Source organism: Juglans regia, chromosome 5 (assembly GCF_001411555.2).
Source record: "Juglans regia cultivar Chandler chromosome 5, Walnut 2.0, whole genome shotgun sequence".
Classification (NCBI taxonomy): Eukaryota; Viridiplantae; Streptophyta; class Magnoliopsida; order Fagales; family Juglandaceae; genus Juglans; species Juglans regia.
The window spans coordinates 9,658,379-9,684,436 of record NC_049905.1 but is presented as its reverse complement, the minus strand read 5'-3'; the positions used below and the strand labels follow the sequence as shown (position 1 = coordinate 9,684,436).

The window sequence follows — 26,058 nt, the reverse complement described above, 5'->3', positions numbered from 1 at the left end:
ATAAAAGCACTCTGGTTGGATGATATTATACTCGATAAAACTCCTTTCAGCCTGTTTACAATAACTTTCGAGACAATTTTGTAAATTACATATTACAAAGGCTAATTGGCCTGTACTCAGTAACAAGTAAAGGGCTTTTTATCTTGGGGATTAGAGCTATATAAGTGAAATTAATAGAAGAGATCAGAGAATTACCATTAAGAAAATTTAGCACTGCATTACATACCTCATCACCTATTGTTTCCCAATGGTTTTGATAGAAACAAGCCCCAAAACCATCAGGGCCAGGTGATTTCAAGGGACCCATCTGTTGGATGGCAACCTCTATTTCCAATCTGCAGAATGGCCTAACCAATCTGTTATTCATCTCACTTGTGACTCGAGCCTCCACATGCTGCACACATTCTGCAATGTCTTCTGGGCTTGGCCTTGATGAGGTAAACAGGTTATTGAAAAAGTTATTAAAAGCCCCTTCAATTTCTTCTTGTTTGTTGAATATCTGTTTTTGCTCATCCATGACTTTTTTAATAATATTTTTCCTTCTTCTTTGTGATGCACAAGCATGAAAAAACTTGGTATTTCTGTCACCCATTGTATACCAATTTCTTTTTGCTCTTTGTTTCCATTTTAGATCTTCCTTTTCAAGCAGTACCCCTAACTCCCTCTGAACCCTTTTAATCTCTTCAACATTAAAGCTACTCTCTTCATCTTGAAGCTGTTTCAATAAATCAGTTTTCTCCTTAATTTCTTTTGATTTGTCTAAGCTGGTCTGTCTACTCCACCTTTGAAGGGCTGTTTTACAAGACTCTAGCTTAGCCTGGATCTTCTGAGTTTGTGAATTCCTTTGCATTGAATGCCAAGCCCCTCTAATGACTTCCTCACAACCCTCCTCCATAAACCAACTAGCTTCATATCGAAAAACCCTTCTCTTCCTCCAAACCTTATCACCTTTCTTCTTCATAGTCAATAGGATTGGCCTGTGGTCTGAGCTTCTACCAGTCAGCACCTCCACATAGTGATCATTGAATATTTGTGACCATTTTGAATTGGCCACTGCCCTATCTAGCCTTTCTTTTGTAAATGTCTCATCTTCATGCTTATTGCTCCATGTAAACTTATTCCCTCTCCATCCCAGATCAAATAAATTCCCCCCTTCTAGTGCAGATCTGAACCCTTCCATTTGTCTCTCTGATCTTGGCCTACCTCCCATCTTCTCATCATTTGAAACAATCTCATTAAAATCTCCTATTACACACCACCCTTGATTGGAACTTGGTTTTAATGCTTTTAGCAAGTTCCACGCTTCTTCTCTTCTGTTGGTAACAGGCTGGCCATAAAAACCTGTCATTAGCCACTTTTCCCCTTCTCCTTCTTCTGAGATCCAAGCATTAATATGCCTTTGTGAAAAGTTTTGTATCTCTACCTCTATTCTGCTTTTCCACCATAGAGATAAACCTCCCTTTGTTCCCACTGGTCCCACTACAAAACATCCCTCACAGCTAAATCTCTTCTTCAATCTCACACACTGCTCACTTTTCAACTTAGTCTCCATAATGAATATCACATCTGGGTCCTTTTCCTTTACCATAAGGCAAAGATCTTGAACTGTTCGAGGGTTCCCAAGCCCTCGGCAGTTCCAACTAAGGATTTTCATTGGGAATGGTGGGGCTGTTGAACAGCCACCACCATGCTTATTAAAGAATTGTTTTCTTCCCCCTCTCCACTTTCACTATCCTTTTGTTCCTTCAACCTCTTTATAGCTCCCCCCTCTTCACCTTCATACCTTCTTTTTTTAACTAAGTGCTCACCTATGTTTATTACATTTTTTCCTTTTTCTCTTGCCCTTCTCTTCCATTCTCCCTTATTGATAATTAAATCTTGTATTGTTTCATTCAGATCTCCCTTCTGCTCCTCATCCACTATTATAAGCTCCTTTTCATACCCTATTCCTTCCTTCATTACTTCCTCCCCATTGGTTCTTATCTTTACTGCTTCTACGTGTTTATTGCTAATCACTTCCCCATTTAACTTTCCCTCCTTCTCATTTTCCTTTGCACTTCTTTCCTCTAACTCAACCTCACTCAGTCCCTCTTCCATTACATTAGTTTTTCCTCCATTTAACCCCTTTTTTCCTTTTTCGATATTTGCTGCATCATCTCCCTCCACCTGAATATGCCCACCCTTACCTACATTATTCTTCATTAAATTGACAGATTCCCCTTCTCTTTTTGTTTTTTCTCCTCTTTTCATATCTGCTCTTAACCATACCCCATACTGATCAGTCCCTACACTTTTGTTTTCACAGCCTCCTTTCTCATGAATTAAACATCCACAAGAGAAACAAAATCGAGGCAAATTTTCATACCTTATGGGGATCCAGAGTTTCTCTCCTCTCACATTGATGGTTTTGCCTCTAGCTAAAGGTTTTTGAAGGTCTATCACAATCAGGACCCTCAGATATCTTCCCCATCCACTACCATCCTCTTTCACATCCACCTTCTCCACCACACCAATGGTATTGCCCAGCTGCCTTCCTCTATCCTCATTCATGCAAGACAGTGGCAGATTATGGAATTGAATCCAGAAACGCTCCTGCATGAACCTCAGCTTCTGTGGTGGTGTGTCTTCATCAAAGAGTTTTAACGCAAACAGATGGTAATCAAAAGACCAAGGTCTTCCACTCCAAACACGATATTTGTCTGCTGGATTTGCAAATGTAATAGTGAATACATTTGTATCTACTTCTAAGAACTTAGCAGGTTTGCTTATTTTCCACACTCTCTTCATCGTGTTCTCCACCACTTCTTTGCTAATAGTTCTGTCCATACACACTTTCCCCACCAGGCTGCATTCTCCTCTGTAAGATATCTCCTCTCCAACTTCTTCATCAAAGACTATAGTAGCTTCTTCGTCTTCCAGCAGATGTAGCTTATTCCATTGTTCTTCTAAATCCTCCATTCTTTCGCCCTGTTCCTCCCTGAATTTTTCTGTAATTTTTCCACCTTCGGCGCCTTTCTCCACCGTATTCCTCCGTACTCCTCTCACTTTCCGTCCCTTTCCACTCATAAACCACCACCTAAATTCCGTTAGAATCTAGTGGGCCCCCCCACTCCACCTCAGGCTCCCAATCCGTGGGAGAGAGAGAGGAGAATGTGCTATCACCTTCAGATTTTACATTATTGATCTATCTGCAGTGGTGAGTATTTATGGAGATGTAGTTCTGATTTTACATTAGATCTATCTTTTACAATTTGGCTAATTGTATTTGGGTAAACTTATTTTGAGCGTTAACTTTGAAAATGATTTTGCAGTTAAGCTTGTTGGTGTAGATGCTCGGTTCCTGCATTTTCGACGGATTAGAACCCATTTGCTCGAAGTCTCTTTTTTTTGAAAGATTTAAGAGGATTACCGACATTGGGGTAAAAGGACGAACCAGTCAACAAGCTTGAACATCTAGTAACTTGAGTAGCACAAACAAAGCTCATTTCACGTTGACAAAAGACGGAAACCAAATTAAACCTTTAATTCACCTCAACATTGGAATAGTTGACAAATTGATCTTCGCATGATCACCAAGGAATATATATTTGATGGGTCATACTAGTATTTGGATGCTAAGCGGTGGGAAGGTTTCCTCCACTAGTATTTGGTGGTCTGATGATAAAATACCTTTTTAATTCCGTTTTGAAGCTGAACAAAATTGCAATGAGCGATATGGCATAAACGAGCCATCCCGTAATCTTGAGAGATAATGGAAGTGGAATGGTAATCCCAATAAAAAACGCCGTATATGTGAAGAATACGCCACAGTTGACAACAACTTTAGTTGTTACCATGTACTTGGGATTAATGAACCAACCAACGAAGAAAGAAGCAAATGCAAGTAATATTGCCATATTCAGAAAATGGAAGCCTGTGGGAAAATTTGAGTGAACTTGAACGTAGACAAGTGTTACATCAATAGCTGCTGTTAAGCAAGAAGGAAGGATAAATTTTGCCCAGCCCATGTTGCGGCGCCGTTCAGGTTCAACTGGCCCCAAGCCAAGTCCTGCTTCTATGTCGCCGACTGGCTCAGTTGTACTACTAGAAGCTTGCGATGGCCATGGATTTAGGTGCAGAAAGATAGAGAAGAGTCGGAAGAAATATGACATTCTGGATCTACAATCGAAGAAGTATTTAAGAATTTGGCATTACGACCATATATATGGGGTCGAGGGGGGGCGGGGCGCTGGTTTCTTCGCGCTGGTTTCTTCCAAGTTTTTCTTCCAACCAAAAAAGATCAACCTTTTGAGGCCCTCCCTTCTGGTATTTCTACCCCAAAAGGTCCCTTTGGCAGGGACCAAAAGGTCCCTGCCAGGTCCTCAACCTTTTGGGGGTATTTCAAATACCAAAAGGGTCCTTCCCTCCCCCTTTAGTTTTTTTTTTTTATAGTCCCAAAATTCTATTTCATTTCTATATATTATTTATTTTTAAAGATGTGGATTCTTTAAAATTAAACTTAAAACTAAGTTTAAAAGAAATAATAGGGATCCTAATTTTTTTTTTTGTTATACAATATTTGATTTCTTAATATGGAATCTAAAATGAAAATATAAGAAAAAATATTTAAGATCAATGATCTATATAAAAAATAGTTATGAGATTTTATCATCTATACTTCATTGAGTAAAAAAAGAATTTTACTCAATGGAGTATAAAAAAAGATTTTTATAAAAATAACTATTAGTTATAAATTAAAATAATAATACACAAGATAAATGTAATAAACTAAACTATTTAATACATATAGATGATATAATAAATCAATAGTTGTAGTTGTATGATATATTATTATACAAATTATCCTATACACATTTTGAGAACATAACATATATATTAAATAAGGTAAACTATAAATAAATTAGTAATATATATAATTAAGTATATAAAATATAATTAACATGTAATATATAACACACATATATATAACATATTATGAGTTTCAAAATGAGCTCAAACGAGTCAAGTCGAGCTTATACTAATTTTATTCACGAGTCTAAACCGAGTTGAGTCGAGTTTATACGAATTTTGTCCGTTTAATATTCGAATCTATATTAGTATTTACGAACATGTCATTTATTAAATTAACCAAATTCGAATCGAGTTTACACGAGCTGAATTCAAACTGTTCACAAGCTGCTTTATTCATTTGCAGCCTTAGCGAAATAGGACAAATACTGCGACGCTATGCTCAACGCTTGGTACCAAGGTGCAAGGCAATAAGTCATAAGGAAAATTATAAGCTTACAATTAGTATACTACTAGTTTAATACTCTACTTAAAATGAAGGGTAGTCAAGTCGAATTGAAATGATTTTTTAATAAAGTGTCATATATAAGGTAAACTGTAAAATAATTGTAAGTGTATCATTATCTAAGTCAAACAAGTGCCAAGTAGGGCTGGGCTCCGACTCCGACGGAGTCGGAGTGCTCGTTTCCAACCTTCGACTCCGACAAGAGTCGGAGCCAAATTGGAGCTCCGACTCCGACTCCAAACTGGAGTCGGAGTCCGACTCCGATCGGAGGTCGGAGCTGGTCGGAGCTCCGACCTCCTATAGGAGTTCCGACATAAGATCGGAGCTCGACGTGCGCTCGACGTGCGCTCGAGGTTCGCTCGGTGCGGTTTCAGTTTTGGACCAAAAGAAATGCAAATAGCATAGCAACAAATACATCAGAATTGCACAAGATGACAATTACAAAAGAAATCTGGGAGTTCCTGCTATTTTTTTTTTAACTTTTAAATATTTTTTAAAAGAAAATTACAATATTAATAAAAAATAATTACTTAATCATTTAAGTAAAAAAAATTAAAACCAGCACAGCGGGAGGAGTAATTTTTCCCATATTTTTTCTCATTACCAAGAAATACAAGATTTGTACTGATTGCTTAACCACAAAAATATTGGCATCTGTCAAAAGATAAATGCAATCTGGATATTGTAGAACCCAGATTTGTACTTAAACCCGTCGTATCCAACTGAGTCGCATCAGCAATACATACATCAAACCATGACGATACATCCAACCTTTTACTATGTTGGAGTGAAGAGTTACGAGTATAAAAGTCCCCAATTAAAATTAGACACGTAAGAAATTTCATAAAATATAAACTACAAAAAGCCTTATCTGATTAAACCCATCTAAGATTCACTCGTACATGCCAAAGAACCCAGAGCTTCTGATCATTGGAGGTCTGTTATTTGGATATTAACAGATTTGGAGGTCTGATGATATAATATCCTTTTATTTCCGTTTTGATGAGTAGCACAAACAAAGCTTATTTCATGTTGACAAAAGACGGAAACCAAATTAAACCTTTAATTCATGACCTCAACATTGGAATAGTTGACAAATTGATCTTCGCATAGTCACCAAGGAATATATATTTGATGGGTCATACTATTATTTGGATACTAAGCGGTGGGAAGGTTTCCTCCACTAGTATTTGGAGGTCTGATGATAAAATACCTTTTTAATTCCGTTTTGAAGCTGAACAAAATTGCAATGAGCGATATGGCATAAACGAGCCATCCCGTAATCTTGAGAGATAATGGAAGTGGAATGGTAATCCCAATAAAAAAAGCCGTATATGTGAAGAATACGCCACAGTTGACAACAACTTTAGTTGTTACCATGTACTTGGGATTAATGAACCAACCAACGAAGAAAGAAGCAAATGCAAGTAATATTGCCATATTCAGAAAATGGAAGCCTATGGGAAAATTTGAGTGAACTTGAACGTAGACAAGTGTTACATCAATAGCTGCTGTTAAGCAAGAAGGAAGGATAAATTTTGCCCAGCCCATGTTGCGGCGCCGTTCAGGTTCAACTGGCCCCAAGCCAAGTCCTGCTTCTATGTCGCCGACTGGCTCAGTTGTACTACTAGAAGCTTGCGATGGCCATGGATTTAGGTGCAGAAAGATAGAGAAGAGTCGGAAGAAATATGACATTCTGGATCTACAATCGAAGAAGTATTTAAGAATTTGGCATTACGACCATATATATGGGGTCGAGGGGGGGCGGGGCGCTGGTTTCTTCGCGCTGGTTTCTTCCAAGTTTTTCTTCCAACCAAAAAAGATCAACCTTTTGAGGCCCTCCCTTCTGGTATTTCTACCCCAAAAGGTCCCTTTGGCAGGGACCAAAAGGTCCCTGCCAGGTCCTCAACCTTTTGGGGGTATTTCAAATACCAAAAGGGTCCTTCCCTCCCCCTTTAGTTTTTTTTTTTTATAGTCCCAAAATTCTATTTCATTTCTATATATTATTTATTTTTAAAGATGTGGATTCTTTAAAATTAAACTTAAAACTAAGTTTAAAAGAAATAATAGGGATCCTAATTTTTTTTTTTGTTATACAATATTTGATTTCTTAATATGGAATCTAAAATGAAAATATAAGAAAAAATATTTAAGATCAATGATCTATATAAAAAATAGTTATGAGATTTTATCATCTATACTTCATTGAGTAAAAAAAGAATTTTACTCAATGGAGTATAAAAAAAGATTTTTATAAAAATAACTATTAGTTATAAATTAAAATAATAATACACAAGATAAATGTAATAAACTAAACTATTTAATACATATAGATGATATAATAAATCAATAGTTGTAGTTGTATGATATATTATTATACAAATTATCCTATACACATTTTGAGAACATAACATATATATTAAATAAGGTAAACTATAAATAAATTAGTAATATATATAATTAAGTATATAAAATATAATTAACATGTAATATATAACACACATATATATAACATATTATGAGTTTCAAAATGAGCTCAAACGAGTCAAGTCGAGCTTATACTAATTTTATTCACGAGTCTAAACCGAGTTGAGTCGAGTTTATACGAATTTTGTCCGTTTAATATTCGAATCTATATTAGTATTTACGAACATGTCATTTATTAAATTAACCAAATTCGAATCGAGTTTACACGAGCTGAATTCAAACTGTTCACAAGCTGCTTTATTCATTTGCAGCCTTAGCGAAATAGGACAAATACTGCGACGCTATGCTCAACGCTTGGTACCAAGGTGCAAGGCAATAAGTCATAAGGAAAATTATAAGCTTACAATTAGTATACTACTAGTTTAATACTCTACTTAAAATGAAGGGTAGTCAAGTCGAATTGAAATGATTTTTTAATAAAGTGTCATATATAAGGTAAACTGTAAAATAATTGTAAGTGTATCATTATCTAAGTCAAACAAGTGCCAAGTAGGGCTGGGCTCCGACTCCGACGGAGTCGGAGTGCTCGTTTCCAACCTTCGACTCCGACAAGAGTCGGAGCCAAATTGGAGCTCCGACTCCGACTCCAAACTGGAGTCGGAGTCCGACTCCGATCGGAGGTCGGAGCTGGTCGGAGCTCCGACCTCCTATAGGAGTTCCGACATAAGATCGGAGCTCGACGTGCGCTCGACGTGCGCTCGAGGTTCGCTCGGTGCGGTTTCAGTTTTGGACCAAAAGAAATGCAAATAGCATAGCAACAAATACATCAGAATTGCACAAGATGACAATTACAAAAGAAATCTGGGAGTTCCTGCTATTTTTTTTTTAACTTTTAAATATTTTTTAAAAGAAAATTACAATATTAATAAAAAATAATTACTTAATCATTTAAGTAAAAAAAATTAAAACCAGCACAGCGGGAGGAGTAATTTTTCCCATATTTTTTCTCATTACCAAGAAATACAAGATTTGTACTGATTGCTTAACCACAAAAATATTGGCATCTGTCAAAAGATAAATGCAATCTGGATATTGTAGAACCCAGATTTGTACTTAAACCCGTCGTATCCAACTGAGTCGCATCAGCAATACATACATCAAACCATGACGATACATCCAACCTTTTACTATGTTGGAGTGAAGAGTTACGAGTATAAAAGTCCCCAATTAAAATTAGACACGTAAGAAATTTCATAAAATATAAACTACAAAAAGCCTTATCTGATTAAACCCATCTAAGATTCACTCGTACATGCCAAAGAACCCAGAGCTTCTGATCATTGGAGGTCTGTTATTTGGATATTAACAGATTTGGAGGTCTGATGATATAATATCCTTTTATTTCCGTTTTGATGAGTAGCACAAACAAAGCTTATTTCATGTTGACAAAAGACGGAAACCAAATTAAACCTTTAATTCATGACCTCAACATTGGAATAGTTGACAAATTGATCTTCGCATAGTCACCAAGGAATATATATTTGATGGGTCATACTATTATTTGGATACTAAGCGGTGGGAAGGTTTCCTCCACTAGTATTTGGAGCTTTGATGATATAATACCCTTTTAATTCCGTTTTGAAGCTGAACAAAATTGCAATGAGCGATATGGCATAAACGAGCCATCCAGTAATCTTGAGAGATAATGGAACTGGAATGGTAATCCCAATAAAAAACGCAGTATATGTGAAGAATACGCCACAGTTGACAGCAACTTTAGTTGTTCCCATGTACTTGGGATTGATGAACCAAGCAACGAAGAAAGAAGCAAATGCAAGTAATATTGCCATATTCAGAAAATGGAAACCTGTGGGAAATTTTGAGTGAACTTGAATGTAGACAAGTGTTACATCAATAGCTGCTGTTAAGCAAGAAGGAAGGATAAATTTTGCCCAGCCCATGTTGCGGCGCCGCTCAGCTTCAACCGGCCCCAAGCCAACTCCTGCTTCTATGTCGTGGACTGGATCAGTAGTACTAATAGAAGTTTGCGATGGCCATGAATTTAGGTGCAGAAAGTTAGACAAGGGTCGGAAGAAATATGCCATATTCTGGATCTGCAATCGAAGAACAGTTTAAGGATTACCAATATATAGGTCTAGGGAAAGTAGGTCCACGACCGGGGATTTCCCTTTTGTAGGAAAATGGATTTTCCTCACTTTCAGCGAGGGAAAGTGAGACGAATGTTAACATTGAACCCGTCAATGTGAGACGAATGTTAACATAACCGGGTAAACCCGTCAACTGTTAACATTCGTCTCACTTTCCCTCGCTGAAAAATGAGGAAAATAACACGGTCGTGTTATTTTCTGAGCAATTGCAGTATGGCATTAATTTTGTCTTCAGGGAATCCATTCCTTCGTTTTACCGACATGGATATAAAGGAACCTTTTTTTCCTTTTATGTTTGAATTATTGCTCAATTGATTTCTGCAGTCATTATTGTTATTTTGTTGTATCCTTGCGAGTTTCTTGTTTGGGAACTTTTTAATGTGGTCTCCAGTAAGGACTTGTGTGAATAACTTCTGTTTTTGATAAGTGGGACTTGTGTGAATCATATGTTTTTAAGTGATGTATAGGGTGTGAAATTTATATTTAGAATTTTTCTTTGAAACAAATATGTAAGTAAATATCTTTGCTCATGCATAGGTAAATATATCTATGTAAGTTGCTGTTATATTATTAAATAATTTTTCTTTTCTCAGTTTTCTATTGGTTCCCTTTATGGCTTTATAATTTGATTATATATATATATATATATATATATATATATTATGCAATTATGATAAATATTATGCAATTATTTGTAGAACGCAAATCTATCTTCTCTTCAATAACTTAAAACATCTCATCTCACTTTTAATTCAAATACACAAAACTTTTAAAAATTATTTTAACTCACAAATCTCATTATTATTCACAAATCATCTCATTTTATTTTTCAATCCAAACAAAACCAGTCTTTCTATCCCACCTCTTGTGTAGGACGATCGGGAAAGGAGTTTTGCTACACAACTTGATACTGTTCACGCATCCTCCACTCCGGCCAAAAAAAAGAAAACGCGTGTTTATCTCCAGAAGTTTCAACTCTTTCAATTTCGAATTTTCGAGTGCTTCTACACAACTTCCCACTGTCAACTTCCACACACCAGCTTACCTGTAAATATTTAAAAAAAAAAAAGAACTAGTACGTTTTAGAGGTCGAGAAATTTGCAAATCCAAAAATTGCCCCCTCCAACTCGTTCTTCTTCTGCATTTCAAATCCAAATTTGCCCCCCCCCCCCGCATTCTCTCCCACCCAACTCGTTCTTCTTTTGCACGGCTTCACCCCTCTGCCCGCTTTCTGGAGCAACTTTCTGTTACTCGTCTGAGTTCAACAAGGGATTTTACTTAACAGATCTGATTCTTATTAGACTAGGAAGATGAAGCCTTTAGGCATTTGTGCTAGTGAACCATAGCTTAAATGGAAACTGCCCCCCACCCCTGCTTCCCCTTAGGAATGGATTGAAGACCTACTTGGTGTGAGTAACTGTCAAAAAGAAAACTTCTTGAACTGGGTTTAACCGGGTGAGTTTAATTGACCATTTGAGTTTAGTTTTTAGCTAGTTCCCTACCTCTAACTGGTTGTTAATGTTACCAGAAACACAACCTTTGTGAATTTACATAGCTGTTAGTGTCATGTATTAGATGGTCAACATTTATTTTTAGCTAGATGTAAATGCTTGTCCCATTTTGTATTATACACGATAAAGAGTTTCTCCAGCATTATTCATAGCAGGTTACCACGTGTTTGATACTAGCTATCGTTTGAAGGGTAGGTATTAAAGTGCTTCCTGAGTTTTAAAGATGATTATTCGAAGGGACTTGTGTGGATTATGAGTGTTTGATACTAGCTATCGTTTGAAGGGTAGGTATTAAGGTGCTTCCTGAGTTTTAAAGATGATTATTCGAAGGGACTTGTGTGGATTATGAGTTTTTTTTCCTTTGTTGGTACATGTATAAATAATAAAGGTTCAACATGCAAAGGACACTAGAAGTGAAAAGGCCATCTTTCCAGTGCAGAGGATTGATGCTGAAAGCATACTGGATTTCAAAATGCACGTTTGAGCGTGCATTATGTGTTTTGGGGACATGATGTGCTTCTCCACACATGGTGTTGCTTGAGAAATTTGAATTTCCAGTTGATGAGCGTCACTGGAGCTGCTTTGATAATGTAGCTTGGCATTGGGTTATAGTGTAATCTGTTTTTCTGATATAGTTTTGGAAGTATAATCTTTTATGTATCTAAAGGGGATATTTTGCTATTTTTAGTACATTGAAACTACTTTACAGATTTGGATCATTGTTTTGCTTTAAAAGAATAAAGGGATGTTCCTACCAAAAAAAAAAAAAAGAATAGAGGGATGTGAATTCTCTCATATTCAAGTAGTAGTGGGAACATCGCATACTTGGATTCTGCTCTGTTTTGAACTTGGTCATGGTTGTTGCACTGGGCTAGTGTCATTGGTAATTGACAGTTACATTCTATGTTTTTTATTCAAGAGATTTTCTTTCTTCCAATTTTGTTTGTGAAGATGCAGGTGACTAATGATCTGCACATATATGCATACATAGTGGCCAAATGCATACTTGGATTTCTGTCTGTTCTTTTTTTTTTTTTTTTGGTTATTGCACAACAATATGGTCCAGCTTGCATTTCCACATTCGGTTCGAACAATGCATGTTGAGCATTGGCATTTTTTTGAGGGACAATAAGCTAAGAATTACCAACAAACAAAAATAAATGCAACAACATTTATTTTTTCCCGAACTTTATATTTCCATGTAGTAGATGCATAATTGAATGAACGCCAGAAAAGTCAGCAGGAGAGAGAAAATAAACCATGCTGTTAATGAACCAAATGTAGGAAAAAAAATTTATTATGCATATATGGAAATAAAGTTGGTAAATCTATCAAAAAATAGCATATTAAGGTTGCATTTTATTTCCATGTATACAAAAACTTGGGTTTACTTCTAACTGAGCAGTTGCGGCAATCTTTTTTCCAAATAAGGACAGTGGATCCAACCAAGGATTATCGAGGCATTTGGAACCGTTACCCCAACAATCAGATTGGTAGAGCTGGGAATTGAATAATGCAGCCGATCAAAAATCATTCTTTGTGAGCCTAAAGATGGTTGTACTAAGCCAGCAATTGTCATTAAAATTTATTCTCGTTTGATTCTTAGAGGGTCCCTAAACCTTACAGGGTCAGGCATACTTTTCTATATAGTCGAAGTGGCTCAGATAAACTGATATATCTATAGCTGAAATGAACCAAACAACTGAACAAAGCAATGCTCAAGAATGACATAGTGACAGGAGCATCATATACCATTAATGGGTAAGCAATTCAAATGATTATTGGATAATGACGCACTCAAGAGTATCAATATCAATTCATGATGAATGTGATGCATATTGTTAAAGATATTTAAGGAAACAATACCAAAATATATAGGAGACGAAATAAGAAATTATCGACAATTAGTTCCTAAATAAAATTAAACGTGTCAGCAGCTGTACATTGTGAAATCCCTCTTCACGCAATGTAAAGTAAGACAAAGCAAAGCAAAGCAATTTAAGAAAAAGAAAATGAAAGCATATACAGAAACAAAGCATCAGTTGTTCAAGATAGTATCAAACACAAGCATATCAAAACAAGATAGTATCGACTGTATTGGGTCACTAAGGAGAGGGCATAGACTGAGGGAAGAGAGAATAATGGTCATCTAAAAACATGTTTTCTTGATAGTGTCATCTAAAGTCTCGTTCATTTTCACAAAAATTTTTATCTTATCTCATTTTATCTAATCATTGCAGTTTTCTCAAATTCTCATATAAAATAAAATAAAAAATTCAACTTTTTTAAATTTCAAAATAAAAATAATATTAAAAAAATATATTCTAAAAATATTTTATTCAACTTTCAACTTTTATCTCAACTAATCTCATAAAACAAACGCGGCGTATAGCCCTTTTTGGTTTGAGGAAAAAAGTTATTTATAATTCTTTCAACCATCATCTTTTTTTTCTCCTCTTGGTGTGGCATCAAGTGATTGTAAAATTATTTTTTATTTTTACTAATTTGTCAGCCATTTGATACCACATTAAAAAATATATATAAAAAGATGATAATTAAAAGAACAATGAATCAATGTTTTGAATACCGTACCAGATGTTGTACCGGTCAACACTGGAACGAAATATTTTGATACTGGTACCATTTTGGAATAACGTTTCGGGATAACATTTCGAAATACTCGATATATAAATAAATTACATATAAAAATTATATTCCAAAATAATAGTCTATATATAAATAAATTATATATAAAAATAAATATATATAAATTATAAATAGTCTAGTTTGAATTGTGGGTTAAAAAATAAACTTGTAATTTGAAAAAAAAAATGACCGAAATTGAGACCGGTACGGACGGTATTTTGACCGGTACGAAATAGATATAATACCTGTACCGGCCGGACGGCCGATACAAAAAATTTCGTCCGTACAGGCCGGTATGGTACAAAATTTAAAACTATGCGATGAATAACATTTTTCAATTAGGAAAGAGAGATCGATAGTCTCAATTGCTTGAAAAAGTAATTTCAATTGATGCAGGATATATACATACATTTTTCTTGTGAAGCATATGTGATACTATTATATTATATTATATATTACATCGTCCTCTGTTTCTGGTGAACCCATCTCCCCATTTTCATTGTCATTATCTTCCTTTTCTTGTTGGCACGATGCTTAGCAGCAATCCTTAACTTCCTCTTGGCATTGCGCATTGGATTGACAACAGCCATTACCTTTTCTTCCTGTCTTCTCTTGTCCCGTTTCGCCTTGAGATTCTTCCTGATCTCGCTGTACGCTTGTACGAAGTTTTGGATGCCTACAGTATTCTTTATTGTTTCACGAACTTCTTCTGCCAATTGCTTTATGTCATCTGCAGGACAAGTGAATGCCCGTTACGTACCAACAACTCAACAGATTGCATGAGAAAATCATTAATTTAGGGTCATGAGATTGAGCAAGCTATCTATCCGCTATTGGGTAAACTTAATTGCTATAATATTACATTATGAATGAAAATTCATGCAGTTCCAACAAAAAAGCACGATGAAAGACTGAAAAAGGATTCATGAAATTAAACGACTGTTATAGTGTGGAAACCAAACTCACCAGGGATCACTTTCCCAGAAAATCCTTCACAAACTTTATATAGGGGCAGTAGGATTTCGGGTACATAATGTAGGCAATCGTCCCGACTGATTTGTGATGATATTTTTGAAAAACAATTGAATATAATTTTCATCTGCATAAAGCAATTAAAATATCATTAGTAGCATGTATCTCAAGAGTGAAATGTTTCTGAAAAGGCATTTGAATCGTTAAGGAATTTTCTAAGAATATCTTCAACAAGCCTAACAAACTTTACGCTACCACCTCTGGAAAACAAACCTGAACAGCCTCCATCTGAAGGGCAATTTTTCCCATTCTTTTGAGCAAATAAGAAACAATTGCATGTCGGATATCGTTGGATTGGCCAGGATCCTCTTGATAACTTACACCAGATGTAAGAGACAAAAAGAGGCTTTTCCCCTTTCTTGAATCCAGCAGTTGGAAAGCTTCAAGAAAACGGACTTGCTCATGCTGTTCAAGGGTAGACCAGAACTCCATCTGTGCCATCAAAGAATTCATTCCACAAATCGTGAAGACAAGATTTTGTGTTATAAGGTCCGTGGAAGAATCATCGAGTTGTGTCTTCAGTTGGCAGCAGAGGGAAACAGCTATCATAAAAAGTCTACTTGGCTTCATAAGAAAATAAGCTCGTAATGATTTTTCTTCATTTTCTTTGGGTGCTTCTATTGCACTGGCAAAGTACAAGGCTATCAGGCGATTGGATATGTGGCGTAACCACATGTGTGGGTGCAAAAGCAACTCACAGATTGCCTCCCAAATATCCTGAAAATTGTGACGAGAATTTTTATTTATTTTTAAACATAAAGGAAATGAAAACCGATGAAATCCAAAATTTAAAAAACATAAATAAATATTTCAGAAAACCCATCAAGAAGTTCAAACAAAATGCAATTCAATAAAGCTAATCATAAATCAAACCAACTCTATTGTCGCCAGCCACATCCACAAAACATCATACATATCCAAATTATACAATAAATTGTTTTAAAAAACAATAACACTGATCTAAAGACTAACAAGTGGTCACAACAGATACTAGTCATATAGATGTTCACCATGACTAGGTCTGTTGGAGGACTAACGCCTGCAAATGAAATTAGATGAGTTGAGATTAAAGTTAAAAATTGAATAAAATATTATTAGAATATTTTTTTTTTAATATTATTTTTGTTTTGAGATTTGAAAAAGTTGAATTTTTTATTTTATTTTGTATGAAAATTTGGAAAAGTTGTAATGATTAGATGAGATGAGTTGAGAAGTTTCTTGAAAACATACGAGTCCTAAGAATATGAGTTGTGACTATAGAACCAACAGGGAAACTAACAGAACTTTATTCCGAACGACATTGGATGCAGTACAATTTAGATTTTAGCACTAATAATACCGGCCAATAAGTCTAAAATCATGCATAACACGTATAGTGTTTGCCAATAGTTTGGAAGAATGAAACTCCCACGTTCCTTTCCCCATTGAAGGTTTGACTCGGTGATTCAGTGTTTTCTGACGGTATTTACACCAATAAAAAATGAAAAATGCTAAGAACGTATTAAAAACTCTCACCCTACTACTCTCACTGGCCACCGGCCACTGCCCATCTGGGGCCAACTGCAGTAAATGATCATTGGACCTACCAAGTAGGCAAACACTTTAAGAAACTATAGACAATTTGTAAGAACCAAAAACAAAACTCCAAGTAAAGAAGGCATACCTCAAGATCACTTTGAAAGCACAAATCAGGGAACTGATGAAGCATCTTCTCCAGCATAACAAGGGAATAGTATGCCTCCCTCCAGAAAGCAACAGTAGGCTCCTCAGAGAAATCTAGTTGCCTACAGGTGACAGCACCAATGGCAGACTGCAAACTTTTTCTTGTCACCGACAATACTCTATTAACATGTCTTTCAAATCCTTTCTTCATTACCTCAACCAGAAATCCCAGGACCTGTGATAGAGACCACAACATAGAATCTTAAAAATAGAAAAATCAAAGAGCAGTTACAGTTATTAGGATTTCTATCTAGATTCGAGGTATATACTTAGGAAAATGCTATTCCTACAGAAGTTTTCCACCGAAAACTTCTACCGAAATTGTATTTTATTTTTTTTTATTATTTTATTTTTACTTAGTGATTAAGGAATGTTTTTAAATGAATTTATGATTTTTTTATATTTTTTAAAAATATTTAAAGTGTTTAAAAAAATGATTGAAAAAAAAACAAAAAAAAAAAAAAACTTTTGCCTTTCGGTAGAAGTTTTCGGTGGAAAACTTCTGTAGGAATAGCAGTGCTCATATACTTATTGATAATTGAGATTCGAGGATCCCATATGTGATACCCCCCATATTGAGTGATGAATTAGGTGGTGTATTGGATACCACATTGCTTTGGAGGGAGAAGTTATTGTTCTTTATAATGATTCCAATGGGGCTCCAATTGTACCATTGACAAGTTCTTTGTTTTTGATATGTAAGAAACTTTTATTGATCAAATGAAACTAGGTGAAGCCCATGGAAAGAGACCTAATTACATTCTAGAAAGCTGAAAACAAAACAAAAACTTATGAACATTCCCTCCCTTTAGGACAATAGCAGAAAACCACTGAACGAAAGAAAACACAAAAAAAATTCCAGATTTCCTCCACAGCTCTCCTTGTTGTTGAAGCACCTATCATTCCTTTCATTCCATAAACACCAGATTAAGCACAAAGGAATCATCCTCCACGCCGCTGCCAGTTGAAAGCTATTATGATGCCTATTCCAACATGCTAGAAGCTCCACCACACTATTAAGCATAACCCAAGTCAACCCAGCTCTACTAAAAATGCCAACCCATAACTCCCTAGCCACCTCACAATGTAGAAGTAGATGGTCAATCAATTCACCATTTTTCTTACACATGAAACACCACTCAACTACAATCATCCCACGTTTCCTTAAATTATCTACCGTCAAAATCTTTCCTAAAGCAACAGTCCAAGTAAAAAAAGCAACCTTAGACGGCACCGGAACCCTCCAAATACACTTCCACGGGAACGAAATATGCTGTTGATCTGTCAACACCTAATAAAATGATTTAACAGAAAACTTGTTGTTCCCCGTATGTTTCCACAGCATTCTATCTCTCCCATTTCCTCCTATCTTCATGGAATAAAAGAAAGCTGAAAAAACCTGTTATCTCATCAATTTCTCAATCCTGTGCATTTCTGGAAAAAAAAAAATATTCCAATGCACATTACCATTGGCACGACACAACACTTCTGAGACAGCAGCCTGCTGATTTCCAGCCAATCTGAAGACAACCGGAAAAACAGTATGAAGAGCTCTCTCACAACACCATTCATCAAACCAAAAACGAATTCTCGTACCCTCTCCAACCTCGAATTTGATGTGTTTTTCAAACAAGTTCCACCCCTTTCTAATAAATTTCCAACAGCTCACACCAGAAGTCCCCCTACCCTCCTTGGAACACCAACCCCCTCAATCACTTCAATACTTCCAATCAATAACCTCTCTCTACAACGAATCCCCTTCCAATTGATATCTCCACAACCACTTTCTTAATAGAGCTTTATTAAAAATAATCAAATTATGCACCCCCAAGCCTCCCAATACAATCGGACTACACACCCTTTGCCAACTCACAAGATGAAATTTATTCTTCTCCCCCATGTCACCCCACAAAAAAGCTTTAAACAGTTTTTCAATCCAATTAGCCACACCCACCAGCACAATGGAAATAAAGAAAGAAGGGAGATTGGAGAGGGTACTTTTGATAAGAGTTAATCTCCCCCCTTTTGATAGATATAGCTGCTTCCAACTCGACAATCTTTTTTCAACTTTTTTCAACCTTCTCTACAATACCATCCCAAATATTTTTTGCTCTGAAAGAAGTCCCCCAATAAAAGCCCGAGACATTTCGTAGGAAGGTAAGCCACTTTACAGCCCAACAAATCTGCAAGAAGGTTGATATTCTCCACATCCCCCACCGAGACCAATTCCGACTTTCCCAAGTTCACCTTGAGTCCCGAAACGGCTTCAAAACACAATAGAACAGCCCTTAAAGCATGAATCTATCCACTGTCAGCATCACAGAAAAGTAAAGTATCATCCGCAAACAATAAATAGGAAATGGATAAAACATCGTTACTATTGTTTCCCACCGGGAAACCAGCAAGAGAGCCTTTCCCTACGGCAGCCTCCACCATGCAACTCAATGCCTTCATTACTAAAACAAATAGAAAGGAAGATAACGGATCCCCTTGTCTCAAACCCCTCGAACTCTGAAAAAATCCAAACGATTTGCTATTAACAAAAAATTGGGCAGTCGATACACAATGTTTAACCCATCCACATCACCTATCTCCGAAACCACATCTTCTCAGCATATAAAACAGAAAATTTCAACACACATGGTCATATGTCTTTTCCATATCCAACTTACAAAGAACCCCCGGAATGCCTTCCCTCATTCGACTATCCAAGCACTCATTCGCAATCAAAACTGAATGCAATATTAGCTGACCCCGCACAAAAGCATTTTGAAATTTGGAAATTATTTTATCCATCACCAAACTCATACGATTAGCTAACACCTTCAAAATAATTTTAAAAATCCTGCCTACCAAACTAATAGGACGGAAATCTTTCAGCTCAATAGCACCAGTTAACTTCAGGATGAGGGCAATGAAAGTAGCATTAAGAAACTTCTCAAACTTGTGACAAAGATGAAACTCATGAAAAACCCACATCACATCATCCTTCACTATGTCCCAACACTCTTGAAAGAAGGCCAAAGAAAAACTATCCGGGCTCGGGGCTTTATCTTTACACATACCTCTCACCGCCTGCTGCACTTCAGATTCCTCAAATGGTCTCTCCAACCAGCTTGTTGCACTAACATCCAGCTGGTCGAAATTCAAGCCATCAAGTTTAGGACGCCACTCCACTGTCTCTGAGGAGATCTTCATAATAATTCACAATATGATCTTGAATATCCTCAGGGGATTGGAACACATCATTACCGGATTGAATAACCTCAATCACGTTATTACGCCTATGAGAATTTGCCATCTTGTAAAAAACTTAGTACATTTGTCCCCCTCCAACCAAATCACCCTTGATTTTTGCCTCCATGAAATTTCTTTCATCAACAAAACCTTTTCTATTTTAGTCACCACATCATGCTTTCTCAACAAAGACTCATCATTAGCCTCCCCAGCCTCTAGAGAATGCAACTAATCCCAAAGAAGACTTTTTTGCTCATTCGTATGCCTAAAAACCTCAATATTACACTTCTTTAAATCAATCTTAAGGGCTTTAAGTTTTACCAGCCACAATTAGACTAGGGGTACCATGAAAGGAATATGAAGCCCACCAATTCCTTACCTTCTCCACAAATCCATCAACTTGAAACCACATATTCTCAAATTTGAAATAGCGCCTACCCCCCTGAATGCCACCACAATCTAGCAGTATGGGAAAATGATCAAAACATACCCGTGGCAACCTCTTCTGGCATTGGTCCGGATAAAGCATCTCCGAAGGAAAAGAGACTAGAAATCTATCCAACCTTGACCATCCTCTATTGTTAGACCAAGACAAAGTCCCCCCTACCAGAGGAAGGTCCACAAGATTAAGATAAAAAATCAACTCCGAGAAATCTTCCATAGCCTTTGCCGAGGTAGTAGCCCCTGTCCTCTCACAAGGAAACCGAACAATATTAAACTCCCCACACAAACACCAAGGTAAATCCCAAAAATAATACAGACCCACCAATTCCTCCCACAAAAAACTTATATCTCTATCTACGTTAGGCCCATACACTCTCGCAAGAGCCCACCTCCACCCATCCTCAATATTCTTGAAGGAACCAGCCACTGAATAAATCCCAATGCAATCCTCTACCAACTCCACCACTCTCTTATCCCACATCAACAAAACTCCTCCTTAAGCACCCATCGAAGCTAGATAACTCCACCCCACAAAAGTACAGCCCCACAAACTACGAATAATATTTCTATCAACATAACTCAGCTTAGTCTCTTGAAGCCATTCAATATCAATTTTCAAACTGCGAAGAAGGGATCTAATGCGAAGACGCTTGTTAACATGATTGATCCCCCTTACATTCCAAGAAAGGATTCTAGGCTTCATATGATGAACAAGACCCCCGCCCCTTAAACCTATCCCTCCCAACACTACCTCCTTGTTATCGTAATTAATCGAACATATCAATTGTTTCAGCTCCCTTTCCTTTTTAACTGCTGACTTCAAAGCCATCGATCTTCCAGCTTCAATAGCGACCAAAAGAGCCTTAAAATGCTCTTCAAAACCTTCACAGGAAATCCCCACACTTTCCTGTAATAATTCCTCCACCTTTTTCAGCACCCAGTCTGAAGATTTAGGGACTGAGTTAGGGGGAATAGTACATAGCGGGATAGGACTACCCAACTCATTCTTGTCACCCCCTTCCTCCACCTTTTTCAGCACCCATTGACTAGTCCTTTTGGAATATATGTCCATATGTAGATTGGGTCTTCTCTAGGAGCATTACAAATGATATTAGAGCCTATATCCCAACCAGAAGTGTGGGACTTAAACCGTGCCACCGATGATTGAATGGCCCAGCAAGAATATCGAGAATTTCAGGGGAGTGATACCCCAAGTGGTGAAGGCCTTGGTCTTGGGGTATCACTCATTTCAAGGTCCAAGATTCAACACCTCATGGGTGCAAACAATCATTTGGGACCACACCCCTTGGAGAAAAGCCAACAATTTAACTAGTTCCATGTAAGAAAACTTCCGAGGGTGCGGTGCATGGGACCGGGGTTTATTCTGTAGGGGTGGGTCTGAAGGGCCCTGCCTTGAAGAGGTTCCCCGACATTTAAAAAAAAAAATAGTGGTTTGAATATTAAATTATCCAAACCCATATAAGCTTGCCTAAACTCAATTTAGGCTCATGATTCTTGCATAAGCTTGACTCGGCACGATTGAACTCATTTTAGAGCTAATAACATGTTTGTATATATTCTTTATTTTATGTCATATATAATAATATTATCAATTATGTATGCATTACAATTCAACATGTTATAGGCTATACATGTTAGTTGTTATTATATTTATTTAGTTATGTATCATAGTTTATTTATAGTTTACTTACATAATATGTTTAGCTATGTTATCAATGCATGTATAGATTATTTCTTATAATTAGTTATATATTTAGTTATTTACTAATAGTTTAAGTTTATTGCAAATGATATTCTATCTAGACTCGTATTCATATATCGACTAGTTATAAATCTTGTTAATTCAGTACTATATATATATATAACAGGTGTTATATGCTATATTTGTGCATTGTCATGTGGATTATATACTAATATTATGTGTATATAGGAGTAATACATGTTTGTGAATATTACCAAAACGAATACCATCAACTTCCATCTTGACCTTCATCATTAGATCATTTGAATTTAGAGAGAGAGAGAGAGAACCCTAGTTGGAACATAAAAGGTAAAGATGGAAAAAGAATGAGCCACTTAGTTTGGGGCTTCACACAAAAGCACAAGTTATATGGTGGTAAGTACAATCTTTACGTGTGTGTGTGTGTAAACATGCACATATGTTATCTTCTTCTCAAAAGGGAAGAAAAAATAAATAAATAAATAAAACTCAAGTATGAGCTCCATGATGAAATCTAATTCATTCAAAGTTTTTATATAACTAATTATTACATATTAATTAGTGGAAATATGCTAACCTTCCCAACAAAATAATTGATTTGCAATTGAGCCGAACCGAGCTCAAGCTCAACTTGTGTGCTTTGTTTGGCTTGACCTCAAGTCAAGCTTGAGCTTAGTTATTATCAATCGAGCCAAGTTCGAATAAGAGCCCTTAAAAGCTCAAACCACTATTAATGTTATCAAGTTGAGCTCAAACATCAACTAATCAGCTCAACTCAGCTTGATCGCAACCCTTTGTGACCGGAATTATAATCAATGAAGGTGTGTAGTCCTCTCAAATCATAATTTTCTACCACAGAATGTAATTGAGAGATTATTACCTGTGCAGCAGCACTCCACAGTTGCTGTGTCTCTTCTGAATACCAAGATAATGTGTACTCAAGAATTGAATGGAGTGAATGTGAGCTTACGCACCCAATGAGCTTCTTTATAGCTGCCCCAGTCATGGAACGAACCCTACTATCATGATCATTGGCTAAGCAAACCACCAAATGTACAAATAACGTCTGTGATTGCTCATCCACATTTTTTCTTGGAAATTTGACAATGATTGCATGAAGCATTTCAAGCACAGCTTCTCTTCCAGTTGAATGCTCATATCTGCAAGAGTTATTTAGTCATTTTAGGACATATAAGAGAATTTTTAATCCAATTTTTTTCATCAGTAAATAATAATTTTATTGTTGATGGAAATTAGGCTTTTTTCATCCAAAATTTGATGTCAAATTCTTGCCTTAGATTTGAAAGCAGAAAATCTAGATGTTGCTGCAGACGTTTCACAGAAAGCTGATAATCAAGTAAAAATTGCAATAAGATTTGACTGCATTTCTTGCGAATTGAATCCACTTGACTAGTCACCATCAATTCACCAACTTGAGTTACAAGATCATATATCTCAGCAACAACAAGCTTGCGGCTAACAATTGCCTTTAAAAGTGAAAGGGCAAGATTAGAAGGATTTTTTTCAATATCAACAAACAGGGGAAGCTGAATTAAATGGTGTAACTGATCTGATGAAAGGGTGATTCTGGTGCTCCGTAGAAGCACAGCCAACAATCTCAGACATGACTGCATTAGAAGACTGCTGGAAGTTACCGAATTCTGTGCAATAGCCAAGACTGCTTCCTTTATTTTATCAGCTTGGGATTCAAGGGATGGTAAAGGCAGCCTTACCAATGGAGTGAGGCAACTAAGGGATGCAGATAAAATATCTTCATACTTAGAATCCAGGCAGTTGACAAGAAGCATGACAAAAGGATCGAGCATTGATAACCCGTGTTCACATTTTCCCAGTTTCAAACTTTTGATACGTTTGTGCAATATCCTGAGAGCAAACACAATAATAAGATGAGAAGATACATTGAGAATCCGGCCCGAAGTTATTCTTTTTCCACGAGAGTCATTTCTATGATGTTTCTTTGCCTCTGTCACTAATGAATGTTCACCCTGACCATTTTCGTCTTTAATACCATCTTCAATAAGGCCATATAAAAAGATGAAAAGCCCAGTCTCATCTACAGATGGATTACGATCAATACCAACAGCTATGTGATTTAACATCCTTTCCAATTCAGTTTTAACTTTTGGTGTCAGCTGCTTTTGCAAATGTGTTGTAACAGGTGAAAGAAGCTTCAAGGCATGGGTTTTGAATGTTACGCTTTCGGCTATCAATTCCAAGGTTTTCATCGATTTTCGCGTCTTAGTTTCTTTCATTTTTGAAGCAATCTTTTCCACCTCTTTTTGCTCAGCAACATCTCCAAGAATATCATTCTCTACTACAGAGAGAAGATCTTCCAAACAGTAATCCAATTTCCCACTAACAGGAACTAAAAGAGACTTGGACAAGATGAAATTGAGTGTATAACCCAATACATGCAGCTCGTATCCTCGTTTCAAGGTAGCTCGCAAGACCCTGACAATAAACTGCAGGTATTCCAGCCCAAGCTCCTTCAAACAGGCAGCCAAAGCAGACCTAGCTTCATCACGTATGCTTTCCAAACGATTCTTTAAGAAGTTTGAAATGCGATGAATGATACTTGGAAGCAATGAGTCCATTATGTCCTCAGGAAGTAATTTTAGTAGTTTCAGAGCAGCCAAACTGATGTTCACATTGACCTTATCAGAATCAGAATTCAGTAGCTTCTGCATCTTTGGGAGCACTGTTTTACTAAGGGATGCCTGTATCTCAGTTACCATAGTAGAAGTACTGCACTCCTGTAAAATAGCAGAAGAACCCCTACTAATGGTCCCATCAACAGTAGCATTCTCCAAGGATTCATTCGCTTTTTGGCTGTTACTAATTTCTGAAAAATGAAAATTGTCCAATATAGAGCAAGTCAGTCTCAAAAAGAGCTTTTGCTTGTCAGGATTCTTCGTCACCCCTTGAAGGCATCTAACTAATAATCCATAGTATGAATTCCATTCCACATGACCAGAAATTGAACCTAGGGCCTCTATGCATGCAGCTCTAACATTTTCTCCTTTTCCTTCTTGTCCATCAAACAACATACTAAAAAAGAGAGGCACGAAGACTTTATTTATGATTCCCTGAAGCAATAACAGCATAATAAATTCAGTAGCTTGGCAGTAGAGTTGGAAGAAGTGAGAACGACAAGCAAAATAATATAATTACCTCTGACATGTTGACTGTACTGATAACATTTCTAAAACGAGACAATGCCCTTGCTCTCCTGTGTCTCTGAAAGAACAATGTGGACATATCAGATGACACAAGTACCTTGTCAAATGTGTTCATTGAGCTCCAGTTGTTCGGAAAAAAAACTAATGATGGAAATGGTTCTTAATGGCTATATCAAACCAATAGATTTTGTTCCAAATAGAAACAATCAAGACAAGAAAGATGCATCTCTTAATGTAGGAGAAAAGCAATGCAAAAAATTACCATCATTTTGTTAAGTCCTTTCAATTATAAAGAGACGTTCATTATAGATAATCTAAGACATAAACAGCACTAATATTTTTTTCAGGTCTCTAATAATATATGTAAAACATGAAATGAGTAGTGTTCAGAAAATGATAACCATAGAAACATGTCAACCCTTCAAATGATGACTATAGAAACATGTGAAGCCTTAAGCAGGATAAAACACAGAAAACTCACTTGTAAATGAATAATATTGTTGAAAAAATCGACTTCAGCATCTTTACTGCACAGAGCCCTCAATGAATTAAGATTTTCTACTTCTGGAAGTTTCAACACCATTTCTCGTAGTAAATCTATCCATTCCTGAAACCAAATCAGTCTAGAATAAAAACC

The 26,058-nt window shown here is 36.5% G+C and overlaps 2 protein-coding genes across 3 annotated transcripts in view; both read right to left on the bottom strand.

The window, feature by feature from the left end:
* Positions 1-1,650: 1,650 nt before the first annotated feature.
* LOC109014626 lies at positions 1,651-3,066 on the bottom strand. Its single transcript, XM_018997129.2, has one exon. The coding sequence runs from the start codon at positions 3,064-3,066 to the stop codon at positions 1,651-1,653; it is 1,416 nt and encodes a 471-aa protein (XP_018852674.2).
* An 11,348-nt stretch (positions 3,067-14,414) lies between these two features.
* LOC109022127 (small subunit processome component 20 homolog) overlaps positions 14,415-26,058 on the bottom strand; it is a 31,690-nt gene continuing 20,046 nt past the window's right edge. For both annotated transcript variants that reach the window (XM_019004936.2, XM_019004943.2), the window contains exons 26-33: positions 25,903-26,028; positions 25,414-25,479; positions 23,515-25,328; positions 23,102-23,381; positions 16,741-16,974; positions 15,291-15,794; positions 15,012-15,144; positions 14,415-14,775 (exon numbers count right to left, since the gene is read on the bottom strand). In XM_019004936.2, the coding sequence (XP_018860481.2) occupies positions 14,501-14,775; positions 15,012-15,144; positions 15,291-15,794; positions 16,741-16,974; positions 23,102-23,381; positions 23,515-25,328; positions 25,414-25,479; positions 25,903-26,028 (3,432 nt within the window). In that variant the 3' untranslated portion in view covers positions 14,415-14,500. The remainder of the gene's footprint in view (positions 14,776-15,011; positions 15,145-15,290; positions 15,795-16,740; positions 16,975-23,101; positions 23,382-23,514; positions 25,329-25,413; positions 25,480-25,902; positions 26,029-26,058) is intronic.

Coding starts and splice junctions, on each gene's coding strand:
- LOC109014626 (XM_018997129.2), bottom strand. CDS start 3,066: ATGAGTGGAAAGGGACGGAAAGTGAGAGGAGTACGGAGGAATACGGTG.